At 44.0% G+C, this 20,458-nt stretch overlaps 1 protein-coding gene and 1 pseudogene across 2 annotated transcripts; one reads left to right on the top strand and one right to left on the bottom strand.

Annotated features, from left to right (window-relative positions):
- Window positions 1–383: 383 nt before the first annotated feature.
- On the bottom strand, window positions 384–14,293 carry LOC109941700 (uncharacterized; annotated as a pseudogene).
- A 1,985-nt stretch (window positions 14,294–16,278) lies between these two features.
- On the top strand, window positions 16,279–19,385 carry LOC103634829 (wings apart-like protein 1). 2 transcript variants are annotated; one of them, XM_008657419.2, is made up of 4 exons: window positions 16,279–16,832; window positions 17,451–17,784; window positions 18,045–18,157; window positions 19,186–19,385. In XM_008657419.2, the coding sequence occupies exons 1-4, from the start codon at window positions 16,650–16,652 to the stop codon at window positions 19,219–19,221; spliced, it is 666 nt and encodes a 221-aa protein (XP_008655641.1). In that variant the 5' UTR covers window positions 16,279–16,649; the 3' UTR covers window positions 19,222–19,385. The 2 variants fall into 2 exon arrangements, with proteins under 2 accessions (XP_008655641.1, XP_008655639.1); XM_008657417.3 differs by lacking the exon at window positions 19,186–19,385 and having other exon boundaries at window positions 18,045–18,461.
- The last annotated feature ends 1,073 nt before the right edge of the window (window positions 19,386–20,458 follow it).

Genomic DNA, 20,458 nt, shown 5'->3' with positions numbered 1-20,458 from the left:
AATATGTGGGATGAACGAGCAAATGTGACTACGAACTAGGACAAATTTGCTGCCGAACTGAAGAAGATGAATGACAACATGGTCGAGTTGAAGAAGATAAAGGACAACATGGTTGAGTTGAAGAAGATGTTTGGAGCCTTTTATGCTTCTATGATTTTTATTCTATTCCTTTTCTTTGTGATGAACTATAATTGTAAGCGCTAAATATGGGATTCATGGTGAACCTGTGCTGAACATTTGTGATGTTGAATTGTGATGGACATTTGTGGTGGTGAATTGAGTATGTGATGGCATTCTAGTGTGGAATTTGTGTGCCATGATCTTTTAGTGTTAAATCTAGTGGGAGACAAATTTATTTGAATTCTGGTGTCATGAGATTTGATTCAGGAGACATACCGCAAAAAAATGGACATTACATGATTCTGTCGAAAAATCCAAAAAAACAGATTCCATGCAAAAAAATGGAGGTTACATGATTCTGTCGAAAAATCCAAAAAAACAGGTTCCATACTGCGCTACAGCCATGGATCGAACCTAGGACCTCCCACAGTGTGAGAACCAGATTACCATTACACTATGCCATATCTTGTGTGAAGTTAGAGGAAACAAAACTATCTATATGTTCCCAGTTTGGCTTATAAGTATGTAAAACAAGGTTCAAAAACAAGTTTATATGAATATGGTCAAAAACAAGGTTCAAAAACAAGTTTATCTTCATGCATAGGTGTCCATTTTTAGGATTATTTACTAATTTCTGTGGTTTAATTGCCTTACCTAGCCAGAATAAATAAATAAATAGTAAATATGGTCAATAAATAGTGAAACTTGGCATGGAGTCATGTTTTGGTCTTAGTTGCTTAAGGTAAAAAATTCAGAGGATTATGCAAAAGTGTGAATGTAGGTCCTTCACAAACGGACACATCTCTCACTAAGTTTCGGGACATTGAACTACAACTCCAAAGTTTGAGCTACATTTCTTACTTTTTTTGTTTTTCCCCTTGAAAAGTATACCTTTTGTTCATCTAACCTTTACAAACTTACTTCATCCATAGTTGTCCTTTTTTTGGACTATTTACTATTTTGTGGGTTAAATGCCTTCCTAGCCAAAAATAAATAAATAAATAGCAAATTTGGTCAAAAATTAGTGAAACTTGGCATGGAGTCATGTTTTGGCCTTATTTACTTAAGGTAAAAATTTCAGAGGATTATGCAAAAGTTTGAATATAGGTGCTTCACAAACGGACACATACCTCACTAAGTTTCATGACATTGGACTACAACTACATGGTTTGAGCTACATTTTATAGTTTTGTGTGGTTTCTTTCCAAGAAAAATGTACAATTTGTTCATCTATCCACTACAAACTTACTTCATCCATAGTTGTCCCTTTTTTGGACTATTTACTATTTTGTGGGTTAAAAGCCTTCCTAGCCAAAAATAAATAAATAAATAGCAAATTTGGTCAAAAATTAGTGAAACTTGGCATGGAGTCATGTTTTGGCCTTATTTACTTAAGGTAAAAAATTCAGAGGATTATGCAAAAGTTTGAATATAGGTGCTTCACAAACGGACACATACCTCACTAAGTTTCATGACATTGGACTACAACTACATGGTTTGAGCTACATTTTATAGTTTTGTGTGGTTTCTTTCCAAGGAAAATGTACAATTTGTTCATCTATCCACTACAAACTTACTTCATCCATAGTTGTCCCTTTTTTTGGACTATTTACTATTTTGTGGGTTAAATGCCTTCCTAGCCAAAAATAAATAAATAAATAAATAAATAGCAAATTTGGTCAAAAATTAGTGAAACTTGGCATGGAGTCATGTTTTGGCCTTATTTACTTAAGGTAAAAAATTCAGAGGATTATGCAAAAGTTTGAATATAGGTGCTTCACAAACGGACACATACCTCACTAAGTTTCATGACATTGGACTACAACTACATGGTTTGAGCTACATTTTATAGTTTTGTGTGGTTTCTTTCCAAGGAAAATGTACAATTTGTTCATCTATCCACTACAAACTTACTTCATCCATAGTTGTCCCTTTTTTTGGACTATTTACTATTTTGTGGGTTAAATGCCTTCCTAGCCAAAAATAAATAAATAAATAGCTAAATTCAGTTACAAGTCCAAATCTCAGCACAAGCAAACCGAGCATATTCTGTTACATCCAAATTCAGCTAAACCGAGCACATTCAGTTACAAGTCCGCAACGAGCCTTTTCTTGATTTTTGCCTTCTTCATAACCTTGGTCGTTGTATTAGTCGTTGGATTGTCGTCAGTTGTACGCGCACATTCAGTTACAACCTCTTTTCCTCTCTTCCTTTTTTTCTCTACACAAAACATGAAAATAGTAAATAATCATGTGAATTTTAGAAACTTGAAAAAATAAAGTATATTTTAGATGAATATAACCTTGACGAGGCAGCAATGGAGGGCAGCACCAAAGCAAGGTCAGAGGGCTCTATCATAGCAACAGAGGAGGGCACGATAGAAGCAGCAGAGGAGGGCACGATAGAAGCAGCAGAGGAAGGCACAACAGAGGCAGTAGAGGAAGGCACGCCAGAGGAGGGTACCACGGAGCCAACAGAGGAAGGCACGACAGAGGAGGGTACCACAGAGCCAACAGAGGAGGGTACTTGTGGCTCTAGTGGTTGTAGTGACTGATCCAGTGGCACTTGTGGCTGATCTAGTGGCACTTGTGGCTGATCCAGTGGCACTTGTGGCTCTAGTGGTTGTAGTGACTGATCATCTCCAAAAGTTGTATCAAGTGCCAATTGTGGCTCTAGTGGCTGATCCTCTCCAAAAGCTGGATCTACTGCATTCTTGCAATTTCTCGCAATATGTCCTAATCCTCCACACCTTTTGCATTTTCTCTTCCTTGGTCCAAGTCCACTACCCTCGTCACTTGACCTTATTCTAGTTTTTCTTGGTCTTCCTGGTGCTCTAGTCTGGATTGGAGGGTTGAGAACGAAACCAGGATTCACGACCTCCCACTGATGTTTTGCCTCTATGGAAGGCACATTCTCAGCATATGTTGCTTTGAACTTGGCAATAGAGTAGTACTTATGTACATATTGATCAATTTCGCTGGCTACACCACGAAGAGAAGTAATGAAAAATAGGGCATGGGTGCATGGCAGCCCGGTAATCTGCCACTGCCTACAAGTGCATGTCCTGTTCGATAAGTCCACTGGATATCTCCATTCCCTCTTTTGTTTGTCCAACACTGTCACCTCTGCCTCAAGCGGTCTGCGCTTGATGAAAGACATTTTCAAACCTCTGGTCTTTTCATGCAATGTCTTCATCACAGCTGGGATTATCATGTGGCCATGAAACCTCTCAAGTGCAATTCTTTGACGCAACTCAAACTTTACCATAAGAATTTGTCGAATCTTATCTAGCAACTCCATCAAATGAAGCTGATAGTCACCTAGAGGGGGGGTGAATAGGGCGAAACTGAAATTTACAAATATAAACACAACTACAAGCTGGGTTAGCGTTAGAAATATAAACGAGTCCGCGAGAGAGGGCGCAAAACAAATCACAAGCAAATGAAGAGTGTGACGCGCGGATTTGTTTTACCGAGGTTCGGTTCTCGCAAACCTACTCCCCGTTGAGGAGGCCACAAAGGCCGGGTCTCTTTCAACCCTTCCCTCTCTCAAACGATCCCACGGATCGAGTGAGCTTTCTCTTCTTAATCAGTTGGAACACAAAGTTCCCACAAGGACCACCACAAGTTTGGTGTCTCTTGCCTCAATTACAAGTGAGTTTGATCGCAATGAAAGAATCAAGAAAGAAGAAAGCAATCCAAGCGCAAGAGCTCGAAAGAACACAAGCAAATCTCTCTCTCTAGTCACTAGAGCGTTGTGTGGAATTTGGAGAGGATTTGATGTCTTTGGTGTGTCTAGAATTGAATGCTAGAGCTCTTGTAAGTAGTTGGGAAGTGGAAAACTTGGATGCAATGAATGGTGGGGTGGTTGGGGTATTTATAGCCCCAACCACCAAACTTGACCGTTGGTGGAGGCTGTCTGTTCGATGACGCACCGGACAGTCCGGTGCACACCGGACATGTCCGGTGCCCCAGCCACGTCACCAATGCCGTTGGATTCTGACCGTTGGAGTTCTGACTTCTGGGCTTGCCTCGATGTCCGGTGGCGCACCGGACATGAACTGTTCAGTGTCCGGTGCGCCGGTATGGGCGCGCCTGCCTTCTGCGCGCGCTGCGCGCGCATTTAATGCGTTGCAGGTAGCCGTTGGCGCGAAGTAGCCGTTGCTCCGAGGATGCACCGGACAGTCCGGTGCACACCGGACATGTCCGGTGAATTATAGCGGAGCAGCCTTCGTGAAATCCCGAGGCTGGCGAGTTCCGGAGCAGCGTCTTCGTTGGAGCACCGGACACTGTCCGGTGTACACCGGACAGTCCGGTGAATTATAGCGCGCCGGTTCTGGATTTTCCCGAAGGTGACGAGTTGGAGTTAGAGTCCTCTGGTGCACCGGACACTGTCCGGTGTACACCAGACAGTCCGGTGCCCCAGACCAGAGGTGCCTTCGGTTGTCCCTTTGCTCCTTTGTTGAATCCAATATTTGATCTTTTTATTGGCTGAGTGTGAACCTTTTACACCTGTATATCTTATACACTAGAGCAAACTAGTTAGTCCAATTATTTGTGTTGGGCAATTCAACCACCAAAATTAATTAGGGACTAGGTGTAAGCCTAATTCCCTTTCAATCTCCCCCTTTTTGGTGATTGATGCCAACACAAACCAAAGCAAAAATAGGAGTGCATAATTGAACTAGTTTACATAATGTAAGTGCAAAGGTTGCTTGGAATTTAGCCAATATAAATACTTGCAAGATATGCATGGATCGTTTCTTTCTTATTTAACATTTTGGACCACGCTTGCACCACATGTTTTGTTTTTGCAAATTCTTTTGTAAATCCTTTTCAAAGTTCTTTTGCAAATAGTCAAAGGCAAATGAATAAGATTTTGAGAAGCATTTTCAAGATTTGAAATTTTCTCCCCCTGTTTCAAATGCTTTTCCTTTGACTAAACAAAACTCCCCCTAAATGAGATCCTCCTCTTAGTGTTCAAGAGGGTTTTGATATATCATTTTTGAAATACTACTTTCTCCCCCTTTTGAACACAATAGGATACCAATTGATAATATTCTTGGAAAACACGAAGTTTTTGAAATGGGTGGTGGTGCGGTCCTTTTGCTTTGGGCTCATACTTTCTCCCCCTTTGGCATGAATCGCCAAAAACGGAATCATTAGAGCCCTCTAAGTGCTATCTTCCCCTTTGGTCATAAATAAATGAGTTAAGATTATACCAAAGACGAAGTCCTTTTGCTCTCTCCCCCAAAGATGGAGAGTCTCTTGGAGCGACGGCGAAGGATGAGTTACGGAGTGGAAGCCTTTGTCTTCGCCGAAGACTCCAATTCCCTTTCAATACACCTATGACTTGGTTTGAAATAGACTTGAAAAACACATTAGTCATAGCATATGAAAAAGACATGATCAAAGGTATATAGAAGAGCAATGTGTGCAATTTAACAAAAGAAGTTCCTAGAGTCAAGAATATTGAGCTCATGCCTAAGTTTGTTAAAAGATTGTTCATCAAGAGGCTTGGTAAAGATATCGGCTAATTGATCTTTAGTATTAATGTATGAAATCTCGATATCTCCCTTTTGTTGGTGATCCCTAAGAAAATGATACCGAATGGCTATGTGTTTAGTGCGACTATGCTCGACGGGATTATCCGCCATCTTGATTGCACTCTCATTATCACATAGCAAAGGGACTTTGGTTAATTTGTAACCGTAGTCCCGCAGGGTTTGCCTCATCCAAAGCAATTGCGCGCAACAATGACCTGCGGCAATGTACTCAGCTTCGGCGGTTGAAAGAGCGACCGAATTTTGCTTCTTTGAAGCCCAAGACACCAAGGATCTTCCCAAGAACTGGCAAGTCCCCGATGTGCTCTTCCTATTGATTTTGCACCCCGCCCAATCGGCATCCGAATATCCAATCAAATCAAATGTGGATCCCCTAGGATACCAAAGCCCAAACTTAGGAGTATAAGCCAAATATCTCAAGATTCGTTTTACGGCCGTAAGGTGAGCTTCCTTAGGGTCGGCTTGGAATCTTGCACACATGCATACAGAAAGCATAATATCTGGTCGAGATGCACATAAATAGAGTAAAGAACCTATCATCGACCGGTATACCTTTTGATCCACGGACTTACCTCCCGTGTCGAGGTCGAGATGCCCATTGGTTCCCATGGGTGTCTTGATGGGCTTGGCATCCTTCATCCCAAACTTGTTTAGAATGTCTTGAGTGTACTTCGTTTGGCTAATGAAGGTGCCCTCTTGGAGTTGCTTCACTTGGAATCCTAAGAAATACTTCAACTCCCCCATCATAGACATCTCGAATTTCTGTGTCATAATCCTACTAAACTCTTCACATGTAGACTCGTTAGTAGACCCAAATATAATATCATCAACATAAATTTGGCATACAAACAAGTCATTTTCAAGAGTTTTAGTAAAGAGTGTAGGATCGGCGTTTCCGACTTTGAAGCCATTAGCAATAAGGAAATCTCTAAGGCATTCATACCATGCTCTTGGGGCTTGCTTGAGCCCATAAAGCGCCTTAGAGAGCTTATAGACATGGTTAGGGTACTCACTATCTTCAAAGCCGGGAGGTTGCTCAACATAGACCTCTTCCTTGATTGGTCCATTGAGGAAGGCACTTTTCACGTCCATTTGATAAAGCTTAAAGCCATGGTAAGTAGCATAGGCCAATAATATGCGAATTGACTCAAGCCTAGCTACGGGTGCATAGGTTTCACCGAAATCCAAACCTTCGACTTGGGAGTATCCCTTGGCCACAAGTCGTGCTTTGTTCCTTGTCACCACACCATGCTCATCTTGCTTGTTGCGGAAAACCCATTTGGTTCCTACAACATTTTGATTAGGACGTGGAACTAAATGCCATACCTCATTTCTAGTGAAGTTGTTGAGCTCCTCTTGCATCGCCACCACCCAATCCGAATCTTGTAGTGCTTCCTCTACCCTGTGTGGCTCAATAGAGGAAACAAACGAGTAATGTTCACAAAAATGCGCAACACGAGATCTAGTAGTTACCCCCTTATGAATGTCGCCGAGGATGGTGTCGACGGGGTGATCTCGTTGTATTGCTTGGTGGACTCTTGGGTGTGGCGGCCTTGGTTCTTGCTCATCCTCCTTTTCTTGATCATTTGCATCTCCCCCTTGATCGTTGCCGTCATTTTGAGGTGGCTCATCTTCTTGTTCAACATCTTGAGCCTCATCCTCAATTTGAGTTGGTGGAGATGCTTGCATGGAGGAGGATGGTTGATCTTGTGCATGTGGAGGCTCTTCGGATTCCTTAGGACACACATCCCCAATGGACATGTTCCTTAGCGCGATGCATGGAGCCTGTTCTTCACCTATCTCATCAAGATCAACTTGCTCTACTTGAGAGCTGTTAGTCTCATCAAACACAACGTCACAAGAAACTTCAACAAGTCCTGAGGACTTGTTAAAGACTCTATATGCCCTTGTGTTTGAGTCATATCCTAGTAAAAAGCCTTCTACAGTTTTAGGAGCAAATTTAGATTTTCTACCTCTCTTAACAAGAATAAAGCATTTGCTACCAAAAACTCTAAAATATGAAATATTGGGCTTTTTACCGGTTAGGAGTTCATAGGATGTCTTCTTGAGGATTCAGTGAAGATATAATCGGTTGATGGCGTAGCAAGCGGTGTTGACCGCTTCAGCCCAAAACCGATCCGGTGTCTTGTACTCATCAAGCATGGTTCTTGCCATGTCCAATAGAGTTCGATTCTTCCTCTCCACTACACCATTTTGTTGTGGAGTGTAGGGAGAAGAGAACTCATGCTTGATGCCCTCCTCCTCAAGGAAGCCTTCAATTTGAGAGTTCTTGAACTCCGTCCCGTTGTCGCTTCTAATTTTCTTGATCCTTAAGTCGAACTCGTTTTGAGCCCGTCTCAAGAATCCCTTTAAGGTTTCTTGGGTTTGAGATTTTTCCTGTAAAAAGAACACCCAAGTGAAGCGAGAATAATCATCCACTATTACAAGACAATACTTACTCCCGCCGATGCTTATGTAAGCAATCGGGCCGAATAGATCCATGTGGAGTAGCTCAAGCGGCCTGTCGGTCGTCATGATGTTCTTGTGTGGATGATGAGCACCAACTTGCTTTCCTGCTTGGCATGCGCTACAAACCCTGTCTTTCTCAAAATGAACATTTGTTAGTCCTAAAATGTGTTCTCCCTTTAGAAGCTTGTGAAGATTCTTCATCCCAACATGTGCTAGTCGGCGATGCCAGAGCCAGCCCATGTTAGTCTTAGCAATTAAGCATGTGTCGAGTTCAGCTCTATCAAAATCTACTAAGTATAGCTGACCCTCTAACACACCCTTAAATGCTATTGAATCATCACTTCTTCTAAAGACAGTGACACCTACATCAGTAAAGAGACAGTTGTAGCCCATTTTGCATAATTGAGATACAGAAAGCAAATTGTAATCTAAAGAATCTACAAGAAAAACATTGGAAATAGAATGGTCAGGAGATATAGCTATTTTACCAAGACCTTTGACCAAACCTTGATTTCCATCCCCGAATGTGATAGCTCGTTGGGGATCTTGGTTTTTCTCGTAGAAGGAGAACATCTTCTTCTCCCCTGTCATGTGGTTTGTGCACCCGCTATCGAGTATCCAACTTGAGCCCCCGGATGCATAAACCTACAAAACAAGTTTAGTTCTTGACTTTAGGTACCCAAACGGTTTTGGGTCCTTTTGCATTAGAAACAAGAACTTTGGGTACCCAAACACAAGTCTTGGAGCCCTTGTGTTTGCCCCCAACAAACTTGGCAACTACCTTGCCGGATTTGTTAGTAAGCACATAAGAAGCATCAAAAGTTTTAAATGAAATAGCATGATCATTTGATGCATTAGGAGTTTTCTTCTTAGGCAACTTAGCACGGGTTGGTTGCCTAGAACTAGATATCTCACCCTTATACATAAAAGCATGATTAGGGCCAGAGTGAGACTTCCTAGAGTGAATTCTCCTAATTTTGCTCTCGGGATAACCGGCAGGGTACAAAATGTAACCCTTGTTATCCTGAGGCATGGGAGCCTTGCCCTTAACAAAGTTAGACAAATTTTTAGGAGGGGCATTAAGTTTGACATTGTCTCCCCTTTGGAAGCCAATGCCATCCTTGATGCCCGGGCGTCTCCCATTATAGAGCATACTTCTAGCAAATTTAAACTTTTCATTTTCCAAGTTATGCTCGGCAATTTTAGCATCTAGTTTTGCTATATGATCATTTTGTTGTTTAATTAAAGACATGTGATCATGAATAGCATTAACATCAATATCTCTACATCTAGTACAAATGGTAACATGTTCAACATTAGATGTAGAGGGTTTGCAAGATTTCAATTCTACAACCTTAGCATGTAATAAATCATTTTTAGTTCTAAGGTCGGAAATAGTAGCTTTGCAAACATCAAAATCCTTAGCCTTAGCAAGCAATTTTTCATTTTCAATTTTAAGGCTAGTAACAGAAATGTTTAATTCTTCAATCCTAGCAAGCAAATCATCATCATTATTTCTAGGATTGGGAATTGAAACATCACAAACATGAGAATCAATCTTAGCAATTAAACTAGCATTTTCATTTCTAAGGTTGGCAATAGTGTCATGGCAAGTGCTTAGCTCACTAGATAGTTTTTGACATTTTTCTACTTCTAGAGCATAAGCATTTTTAACCTTAACATGTTTCTTGTTTTCTTTAATTAGAAAATCCTCTTGGGAATCCAAAAGGTCATCCTTTTCATGAATAGCACTAATCAATTCATTTAATTTTTCCTTTTGTTCCATGTTAAGATTGGCAAAAAGGGTAAGCAAGTTATCCTCCTCATCACTAGCATTATCATCACTAGAGGATTCATATTTTGTGGAGGATTTAGATTTAACCTTCTTCCTTTTGCCGTCCTTTGCCATGAGGCACTTGTGGCCGACGTTGGGGAAGAGGAGTCCCTTGGTGACGGCGATGTTGGCGGCGTCCTCGTCGTCGGAGGACTCGGTGGAGCTCTCGTCGGAGTCCCACTCGCGGCACACGTGGGCATCGCCGCCCTTCTTCTTGTGGTACCTCTTCTTTTCTCTCCTCTTGCCTTCTTGTCGTTGTCCTTGTCACTGTCACTTGATAATGGACATTTAGCAATAAAGTGACCGGGCTTACCACATTTGTAGCAAACCTTCTTGGAACGGGATTTGTAATCCTTCCCCTTCCGTTGCTTGAGGATTTGCCGAAAGCTTTTGATGATTAAGGCCATCTCCTCATTGTCGAGCTTGGAGGCGTCAATTGGTTGTCTACTTGGTGTAGACTCCTCCTTCTTCTCCTCCGTCGCCTTAAATGCCATCGGTTGCGCCTCGGACGTGGAGGGATCATCAAGCTCGTTAATCTTCTTGGAGCCCTTGATCATGCATTCAAAGCTCACAAAATTCCCGATAACTTCCTCGGGGGTCATTTGAGTATATCTAGGATTACCACGAATTAATTGAACTTGAGTGGGGTTAAGGAAAATGAGCGATCTTAAAATAACCTTAACCACCTCGTGGTCGTCCCACTTCTTGCTCCCGAGGTTGCGCACTTGGTTCACCAAGGTCTTGAGCCGGTTGTACATGTCTTGTGGCTCTTCCCCTTGGCAAAGTCGAAAGCGACCGAGCTCCCCCTCGATCGTTTCCCGCTTGGTGATCTTTGTTAGTTCATCACCCTCGTGCGCGGTCTTGAGGAGGTCCCAAATCTCCTTCGCATTCTTCAACCCTTGCACCTTGTTGTATTCCTCCTTACTTAGAGAATCAAGGAGTATGGTTGTAGCTTGAGAGTTGAAGTGCTCGATTTGGGCCACCTCGTCCTCATCATAATCCTCATCCCCTACGGATGGTACCTGTGCTCCAAACTCAACAACATTCCATATACTTTTGTGGATTGAGGTTAGATGAAATTTCATTAAATCACTCCACCTAGCATAATCTTCACCGTCAAAGGTTGGCGGTTTGCCTAATGGAACGGAAAGTAATGGAGTATGTCTAGATGTACGAGGATAGTGTAAGGGGATCTTACTAAACTTCTTACGCTCTTGGCGTTTAGAAGTTACGGAGGGTGCATCGGAGCCGGAGGTCGATGTTGATGAAGTGTCGGTCTCGTAGTAGACCACTTTCCTCATCCTCTTGTGCTTGTCCCCACTCCGATGTGGCTTGTGAGAGGAAGATCTCTCCTTCTTCTCTTTGTGGTGAGAAGAAGATTTCTTCTCCTTCCCTTTGTTGGAGGAGCTCTTCTTCTTCTCCTTCCTCTTGGCGCGGGACTCTTCCGATGAAGTGCTCCCGTGGCTTGTAGTGGGCTTTTCGCCGGTCTCCATCTCCTTCTTGGCGTGATCTCCCGACATCACTTCGAGCGGTTAGGCTCTAATGAAGCACCGGGCTCCGATACCAATTGATAGTCGCCTAGAGGGGGGTGAATAGGGCGAAACTGAAATTTACAAATATAAACACAACTACAAGCCGGGTTAGCGTTAGAAATATAAACGAGTCCGCGAGAGAGGGCGCAAAACAAATCGCAAGCAAATGAAGAGTGTGACACGCGGATTTGTTTTACCGAGGTTCGGTTCTCGCAAACCTACTCCCCGTTGAGGAGGCCACAAAGGCCGGGTCTCTTTCAACCCTTCCCTCTCTCAAACGATCCCACGGATCGAGTGAGCTTTCTCTTCTTAATCACTTGGAACACAAAGTTCCCACAAGGACCACCACAAGTTTGGTGTCTCTTGCCTCAATTACAAGTGAGTTTGATCGCAATGAAAGAATCAAGAAAGAAGAAAGCAATCCAAGCGCAAGAGCTCGAAAGAACACAAGCAAATCTCTCTCTCTAGTCACTAGAGCGTTGTGTGGAATTTGGAGAGGATTTGATGTCTTTGGTGTGTCTAGAATTGAATGCTAGAGCTCTTGTAAGTAGTTGGGAAGTGGAAAACTTGGATGCAATGAATGGTGGGGTGGTTGGGGGTATTTATAGCCCCAACCACCAAACTTGACCGTTGGTGGAGGCTGTCTGTTCGATGGCTCACCGGACAGTCCGGTGCACACCGGACATGTCCGGTGCCCCAGCCACGTCACCAATGCCGTTGGATTCTGACCGTTGGAGTTCTGACTTCTGGGCCCGCCTCGACGTCCGGTGGCGCACCGGACATGAACTGTTCAGTGTCCGGTGCGCCGGTATGGGCTCGTCTGCCTTCTGCGCGCGCTGCGCGCGCATTTAATGCGTTGTAGGTAGCCGTTGGCGCGAAGTAGCCGTTGCTCCGAGGATGCACCGGACAGTCCGGTGCACACCGGACATGTCCGGTGAATTATAGCGGAGCAGCCTTCGTGAAATCCCGAGGCTGGCGAGTTCCGGAGCAGCGTCTTCGTTGGAGCACCGGACACTGTCCGGTGTACACCGGACAGTCCGGTGAATTATAGCGCGCCGGTTCTGGATTTTCCCGAAGGTGACGAGTTGGAGTTAGAGTCCTCTGGTGCACCGGACACTGTCCGGTGGTGCATCGGACACTGTCCGGTGTACACCGGACAGTCCGGTGCCCCAGACCAGAGGTGCCTTCGGTTGTCCCTTTGCTCCTTTGTTGAATCCAATATTTGATCTTTTTATTGGCTGAGTGTGAACCTTTTACACCTGTATATCTTATACACTAGAGCAAACTAGTTAGTCCAATTATTTGTGTTGGGCAATTCAACCACCAAAATTAATTAGGGACTAGGTGTAAGCCTAATTCCCTTTCAGAAGCCCCTTTGTTTTTCTGATCCATGCATTGAATGACTCCGCCAAGTTATTGTTCACATAGTCCACCTTGCACCCTTCACCAAATTTGCTTCTAGCCCATAGATATTTGTGATGACTTTCAATGTATATTTTTAACCTAGAGTTTGTGTACAATTGATTCACATGATAGTTATGCTTTCTAAGGCTATATGTCAATGATGCTGGCCATAAGTTGTCATCAATCAACTTTCCCTTGAATGATTTGCCCAAGTTTGAAGCAAAATGCCTCATGCATTCCCTATGCTCTACTACAAGAAACACATAATCCACTGCAGTTTCTAAACCCTCGCAAGCGTCTGTGTGTATAGTCAATCCATGTGGAAACCCTATAACCTGACGCAAATTCTGTAGGAACCATGTCCAACTTTCTGTTGACTCTGCCTTGAGGACACCATAAGCCACTGGAAAGAGCCAATTATGTGCATCAATGGCACAAGCAGCTACTAACTGGCCTCTAAACCTCCCATAAAGAGCTGTTGCATTCACTGCTAAATAAGGCCTGCAACCAGCTAAGAACCCACTCCAACATGCTTTGAATGAAACGAACACCCTTCTAAAACATTCTTTGTTCAAAATCTTGCCATTCACTTTATAATCCACCGTATGATGGTCAATCTCAACAACACTACCTGGGCACACCTTCTCCACTTCAGTTTTGAAAGTGAATAATAAGTTAAAGCTTTCCTTCCATGGGCCATAAATCTTGTCAAGAGCCATTTCCTTGCCATAATACACTCTCATGTAAGGCACCAAAATGTTGTATTTCTCTTTAATCTTCTTTACCAGTTCAGTTGTACCAATGCATGGGTTATCTGTCACCCATTCTAATACTGCATCTGCACACCATCTACTTTTAGCTACCTTATGTGACCCTTTTCTTTCACTTGGACAAGTGTGAGGAGATGGATTCACTTTGACCTGAATAATTGTACTATTCCGCATACAGGAAGCATGTATCCTCCACTGACACCTCTCAAATGCGCAATGAACAGTCATTCTTGTTGGCTCACTCTTTTCAATTACATAATCATACTCACCTTTGATGCAATAGGTAGCAACTGCATTCCTAAATTCGGTCATCGATGCAAATGTGCTGCCTTCTTTTAAGGATGGATTATCTCTGTCATAATCATTTCTTGGTACATCATCACCCTCTCCTTGCTCATCCACCCCCATAGCTATGTTTTCCTCCTCCTCCTCTTCATCAGTCTATTCAAATTGTGCCCCTGTGAAAATGTCTCCATCATAGTCCTCGAATTCTAGCATATCCCACTTGTCAACAAACTCAGGATACTGTCTTTCATCATCATCAGGTGCAGCAACTACTTCTATTGGTTCAACCTCATCATTGGGAATAATATGATCCATCCTATTTCATAGGAAATAACGACTTTAAGAACTCATATAGTAGCCAACATTTATAGAGAGTACATGGCATGAGCTGAGAGAAATGGCAATGGCGTGCGGGCGGCTCACCGTGCTTCCCCAGCGGTCGCGCGCGTCGATGTTGGCCTTCCAGCTGAGCAGCACCAATTCTTCAAAAAAAGCTGAGCAGCACCCTGACGACGTCGCGGTGGCTCTAGCACGCGGCGATGTGCAGGGCGGTGTCGCTGTCAAGGTTAATGCTGTTGACGTCGACGCCGCTGCGCAGCAGGCCCTCGATTCAATAAGACAATAACCCTGTCAAAATCGTGCAGGTCAAGATTGTGGATTTTGTGCAGGGTGAACGCTGCGCTAATTGGACGAATGAAAGTCAACCGAGAGCTTACCCCGGACCAGGAGCAACTGGCCTCCGCCGCCGGCGCCGGAGCGTTGCCGTCCCCGGTGGCCAGATGTGCTGAGCGCTGCAGCGAGCGCGCCGAGCCGGCCGACTGGCAGCCTGTGGCCGGCGGCACGGGGCACGGGGCGCCCCCACGAAGCAGCCTGTGGCCGGCGGCACGGGGCAGCTGCAGGTCCTTCCGGGCGGCTTCCTCCCTCACTCCCGGCGGCGGATTCGTCGAATTGGAGCTACTCCCGGCGTGGGCTTGGGCGGATTCGTCGAATCGTAGCGAGGTTGATGAAGGTGTAGCCGCTGTCAGCCTTTTTCTGCTTTGCTGGAGCACTATCGTCCTTCAGACTCGAAGGGCAAGCAACAACACTCGAAGGGGTTGAAGACGCAGGCCGCCGCGCCGGTGAAGAAGAGTCCTGCCGCGCCGTCGTTCCGTCCGCCAGGCGCCGCGCCGCCGATTCGTCCGCGGATCCGTCGCTTGGAGCTCCTCCCGGCGTGATCTGCCAGGCCGTTGAAGACACAGGTCCGAGAAGCAGGCTGCCAGGCGAAGGAGAGATGGAGAGTTGGAGTCGGGAGGCTGCCAGTCGCGCGTTGGGAGGAAGAGCAGAGGCGGCTGCGCAGCGTAGCGTGGGCGTGCGGCGAAGGTAAGGATGGAACTGCGTAGTGGGCCCGCGCTGTAAGTCACGTTAGAATGGACGGAGACGGCGGCCAGGCGGATTTCTGAGCAAATGGAAGTAGCGTTGGGTAAAACTGAGCAAGAAGAAAAACTAAGGGTAGCAACGAGTACCGTGGCGAAATTAAGGGGACCAATGTAAAAAACTCTTATTAATACATTACATTTATAGACACTCAATTATATAATAGAGTCTCTTAGTTATCTTTTGTGCTCGAAGAACCGTTTTAGTGTCTCTCCACTATACATGCCATTAGACTGTCTCCAGCACGACACTCATTATTTTAAACTTCACTCTACAATAGTACAATACAGTGCAAAATAGGCACAGCCTTGTACATGACTTGCTTGAGATATTAGCCCCTCTCGCCTACCCTCCAGGCGGTATGATGTAAACCGTTTGATTAGTAAATAGTACGCGGGGGAACATAGCAAAGTAACGTTGGCTAGAACCGGTTGGTTGAACGGTAAACATTGTGTGTGATGTAAGATTGATTGGGACAAAAAAATAATATGTGCACTCGACGACAACAAGATGGAATATACTTGCATATTAACCGATTTAGATGGTGTTTGACTCTCCCGACTAAAATTTAGCTAGCGTCGCACCGTCAAACGATTTGAATATTAATTATGAATGTTGATTATAGTATCTCTACTAACTATTAAGGGCCAAATGTAGACTGCCCCCGCCCCTGTCTCCCTACACGCTCGGCCGCGCACCCCAGCCACGTCGCGATTCCGCCGGCGTCGCGCTGCATCCGCGGATTCCGCGCACGCTCGGCCGCTCCAACCACGCCGCGATTCCCGGCGTGCGCGACGTGCCTCCGCCTCCCCTCCGCGCATGCGATGCCTCTCCTCTCCCCACGCCCCTCTCACATCCCACCCGCCCGTCCGTCTCGACGTCCCCCGCATCCTCCGCCGCACGCACCGCAATACTCCTCAACGCCTCTCCTCCTCCAGATCCCGATGCCTAGGCTCCATGGCTGCCCTCGTCCCTACCTCCAGTCTCTCCGCCCTCTAGCTCAAGATCGCAAGCGCACATAAAGCCATGGAGCCTGCAGCCGAGGACACCACATCTGCCATGCCAAACTCGTGGGAGACGGCCGACATCGATGCTCACATGAGCCGACTCATCCTCTCCGCGTGTCGTGTGTCCTCCCCGCTGGACCTCGCCTTCTCCATGAAGAAGACAGTCACCTCCGTTACCCGAGGATAGATCGCGGGCCGACCCGACCCCTCCATCACCAATCGGCGCTGGCGGCATCTATTCCCCACTGGATATGCGGGCGAGAACATCATCCCGGTGGACGGTGGTCAAGCGGCGGTGTCCTCGAGAAGCAGAGCCTCCGGCACAGCTCCAACCTCTTCCTTCGACTTCGACCAAATCCATGAACTACAGATTCATCCGTCGACGGCAGCCCAATCAGGAACCAACGGACCAATCCATTGTTTTGCCTTTTGAGGTATGTTTTGATTTTGCAGTAAACTGCACACAACATTCTATTCTAATCTAGGGCCTATCAATTCCGTAGCATATTAGCATTTTTTTATTTGTTCACGGAGACATGAACGAGCTCCCTCAATATGATGTTGGATTGTTTATTTGTTTTCTATTCTAAACTTGTACGTGCTAGGCTGGTTAGGCTCCTCCTCTACTTATTTTATTTTTTGTGTATTAATAAATTAATCGACTATTGTCCAAATCCATGAACTACAGATTCATCCGCCGACGGATTAATATATCAATCAATATATTATATCAAGTCTTTTATCTTTTTTTCTTAATGACTCACAGATCTCCTGCTTTTGTTCTAAAAAAACACTTCCTTTCTTTTCTACTTAATAAAGTTTTTGACTTTTCATTGTCTATGAGATGCAACTTTATCCATTGGTACAACTTAATGGAGGCATTCGAATGATAACTCTAATGATATTTTTATATAGTGAATCTATGTAACTCTAACCTTACAGGCATACAAATGGTCAACCTTTAGAATTTGATTGATGGCACTAGATTGTGGAACTCAGGTAGTAATACTTCAATACGGGTTCTGCTTATTGTTTCCTTTGTTATTATTCAGGTCCAAGACAATAATTTGCTGTCTTCAGAAACTTGTGTCCATTTCCTCCTCAAATTGTTAAACCCTCCGGTGAATGTTGTTGATGCCAAAGCACCATCAATAGGTTCCAAACTTCTTGGAATCGGTAAATTTCAGATGCTTAACGGTTCCAATAAGGATGTGGACTCTTGTTCAGAGGACATACTTTCAAAAGTTGAAGAAATCTTCTTAAGCTGCAAAGAGATCAAACCAGCAGACAGGGATTATAAGAGAACAACAAGGCCGGAACTATGTTCAAAGTGGCTTGCTTTGTTGACAATGGAAAAGGCGTGCTTGTCTGTTGTTGCATTAGAGGGTAAATTCTCCAATCAAAATTTTGGATCATGATTCTTTAGGTCTGATTTTATTAGTCAAAGCAATAAAATTAAATAATAAGATAAGTAATATCTTACAACATTACATGGATGATTTTCTCAGGTTATTATCTCACTTGTTATTGATTGTTGTCATATTTAGAACTTTGAGTATTTTTCTTACTTTTAATTTAATAAACCTAATTTAGTAGCAAGGTTTGCCATCACATCATCAGTCTGAAGTGCTATAACATTTTTACAGATACATCTGACATGGTGTTAGAACTCGGAGGAAATTTCAAAGAAACATTAAGGCAGTTGGGTGGCCTTGATGATATTTTTAATGTCATGGTGAATTGCCATTCAGAACTGGAGGTAAGACCTTATTTGTGTGTATGTATGTTCTCTAACAGTTTATACAAAACTATTAAATTGGCATTATTTGTTATTTTGTTCTGCTATGGTAAAGGATGGTTAACTTTTGAGCCTTGTACAATTCATGCTCCAGTATACTTGGAGCTGCAATCTGATGAATATTATTTTGAGCAACATGAAAAACATGTTGCAAGACAAGGATATGTTGCAGTAATTGCTTTGGTTGAAATGTTTTAGATTTCAAATGTACTGTTGGGTTTGTGTTGGGTTTCAACTCTAGCCTACCCCAACTTGCTCGGGACTAAAAGACTTTGTTGTTGTTGTTCATGTACTCTTACTGTGATTACCAATACATTTTGAACTTTGGAGAAATGATGAAGTAATCCTTTGAAGGCCTTGAAATTTGAATTTCCCATCCCATATACTCCCAAGCTGATGATTATTAACAGTCCCATCAAATAGTGTCATCAATGGGGTGTTTGGTTCGAGGAATCACCTTATCCTTGATGGGGTGGTCCATCATCAGGTGATCCTATATGAATTTGGTGGGATGATCTCATTCTCCATACATATACTATTTGTGTGCATATGAGGAATGTGATGATGATAGATCACCCTATTCCAATACTTAAACCAAACATTAATTTGAGGTGTGAGATGATGATGGACCACCTCTTTACAAAACCGAATAAAACATAGATGTCTTTTTGAGTTTTTGTTCTGTTCAGTATTTTCTTTTTTTATCTTTCTAGACATCTTGCTTGCACACTACCTCTTAATTAAGACCCACCCAAATATTTTTCTTTACCTGAAAAGAAAGAAACGCAGCATTCTGGAATATGTCTAGGCCTAGGGCTACTTTTTAGGCTAAAACAGCTATCATGCGAGAACGATTAACTAGAAGCTAGCAGGTGGTGTCTGGTCATGCTGTTGTAATTAGGGTAGTTGGGTTTGCTTCCAAACTGCAATAAGATTCCTTCCTAAGCATAGTTGTTTAGATTTTGACAGAATAAGTTTCCAAATTACAGGTTTGTTCAAATACTCGTAGCCATGGTGTTCTTTAGAATGACAATGCTGGTAGTCTGAACATGAACCTGAACTGGATCATTTGGAATGCAGGAATTTCATGGTATAGAAATTTCACAGGAATTAGTTCAAAAACACAAGAAAATTTTTCTTTGTTCCAAAGGGGCCTAAACTGTCGGCAGTGTTCAGCTTCATGTTCTAAATTGGAGCAAGTTTCAGGTTCAGGTTACTGTTTACGAACTGGAAGAAGATAAGCATCAGGGTGGCGTCTCCTCAATCCTCAGTCCGTGGTGGTGGAGAGAGATAAAAAAAATCAGTGCAAATTCTTGCAGCGATCTCATTTCATGGACACCATTCGGCCAGACACAAACAGAAGAATTCATCATTTCGTCTGTTGCCTTGTTGCTGCAGCAGTAGCACGCGTTGTGGACTAACAAAGTGCTGTAGAGGAAGAGGAGAGAGCGTGGAACTCATGGCTAGGCTCAACTCAAATAAGGCCCAACGCAAATAAAAGCTTTGCTGGCCTTCTCCAAACACGTCAACATGGAGTACATTTCCCTGTTTCCTGCTACGACCCAGAAACTGGCTCAGATCATGGACTTGTGGTGCCGGTTCTTCGCTTAGTCGTCAGGCTCAGGCATTCTCTGGCGGTAAACCAAACAAACCAGAAGAATGCAACCCAACCTGAAACGCATACGAAGCACAGTTGAAAGAGACAGTAGTATCGATAATGACAGTAACTGGTAGAGGCGGATTTGAGACTTGGAAAGGCATTTCGAGGACTAAAGATGGCAACTCGCAAGCAGCAGCGGCGGCGGCAGAAGTTCTAACTACAGGCATAAAAGTTAATTACTGAAGATTGCATTGCAAAAAAAAATGGCGAGTAACGGTATACCAGTGGCGATCGTGATGGCAACGACTGTCGCGATCGTGGTGGCCGAGATAACGGTGTACCAGTCTGCAGCAGAACACTGCTGAATTTGATATATAGTGTGAGGTTTTTAACAGTGAAATCTTTTCACTGCGCGATTATTTCTATGTGTTCAGCAACTGATTATAGACACCGATGACATCTACTGATCGCTGACACCGATGACACCTACTGATCGCTGCTGGCTGAGATGGCAGAGCTGGAGAGCGACGAGGAAGAGGCAGACACCGATGACACCTACTGATCGCTCCTGCATGCAGCTCAACAACTGCTCAGTCATGGTGTCCAGTCCTTGTGCTGCAGACATGGCGCCGCCGAGCGTCCGAGCTTAACCCGTGCGTGTG

Source organism: Zea mays, chromosome 8 (genome assembly GCF_902167145.1).
Source record: "Zea mays cultivar B73 chromosome 8, Zm-B73-REFERENCE-NAM-5.0, whole genome shotgun sequence".
Taxonomy (NCBI): domain Eukaryota; kingdom Viridiplantae; phylum Streptophyta; class Magnoliopsida; order Poales; family Poaceae; genus Zea; species Zea mays.
Note: the sequence above shows the minus strand (reverse complement) of the source record. Positions and strands in the feature narration are given on the sequence as shown.

Coding starts and splice junctions, on each gene's coding strand:
- LOC103634829 (XM_008657417.3), top strand. CDS start 16,650: ATGCGGGCGAGAACATCATCCCGGTGGACGGTGGTCAAGCGGCGGTGT. Junction 16,833..17,450: donor CCATTGTTTTGCCTTTTGAG/GTATGTTTTGAT, acceptor GTTATTATTCAG/GTCCAAGACAATAATTTGCT. Junction 17,785..18,044: donor GTCTGTTGTTGCATTAGAGG/GTAAATTCTCCA, acceptor ACATTTTTACAG/ATACATCTGACATGGTGTTA.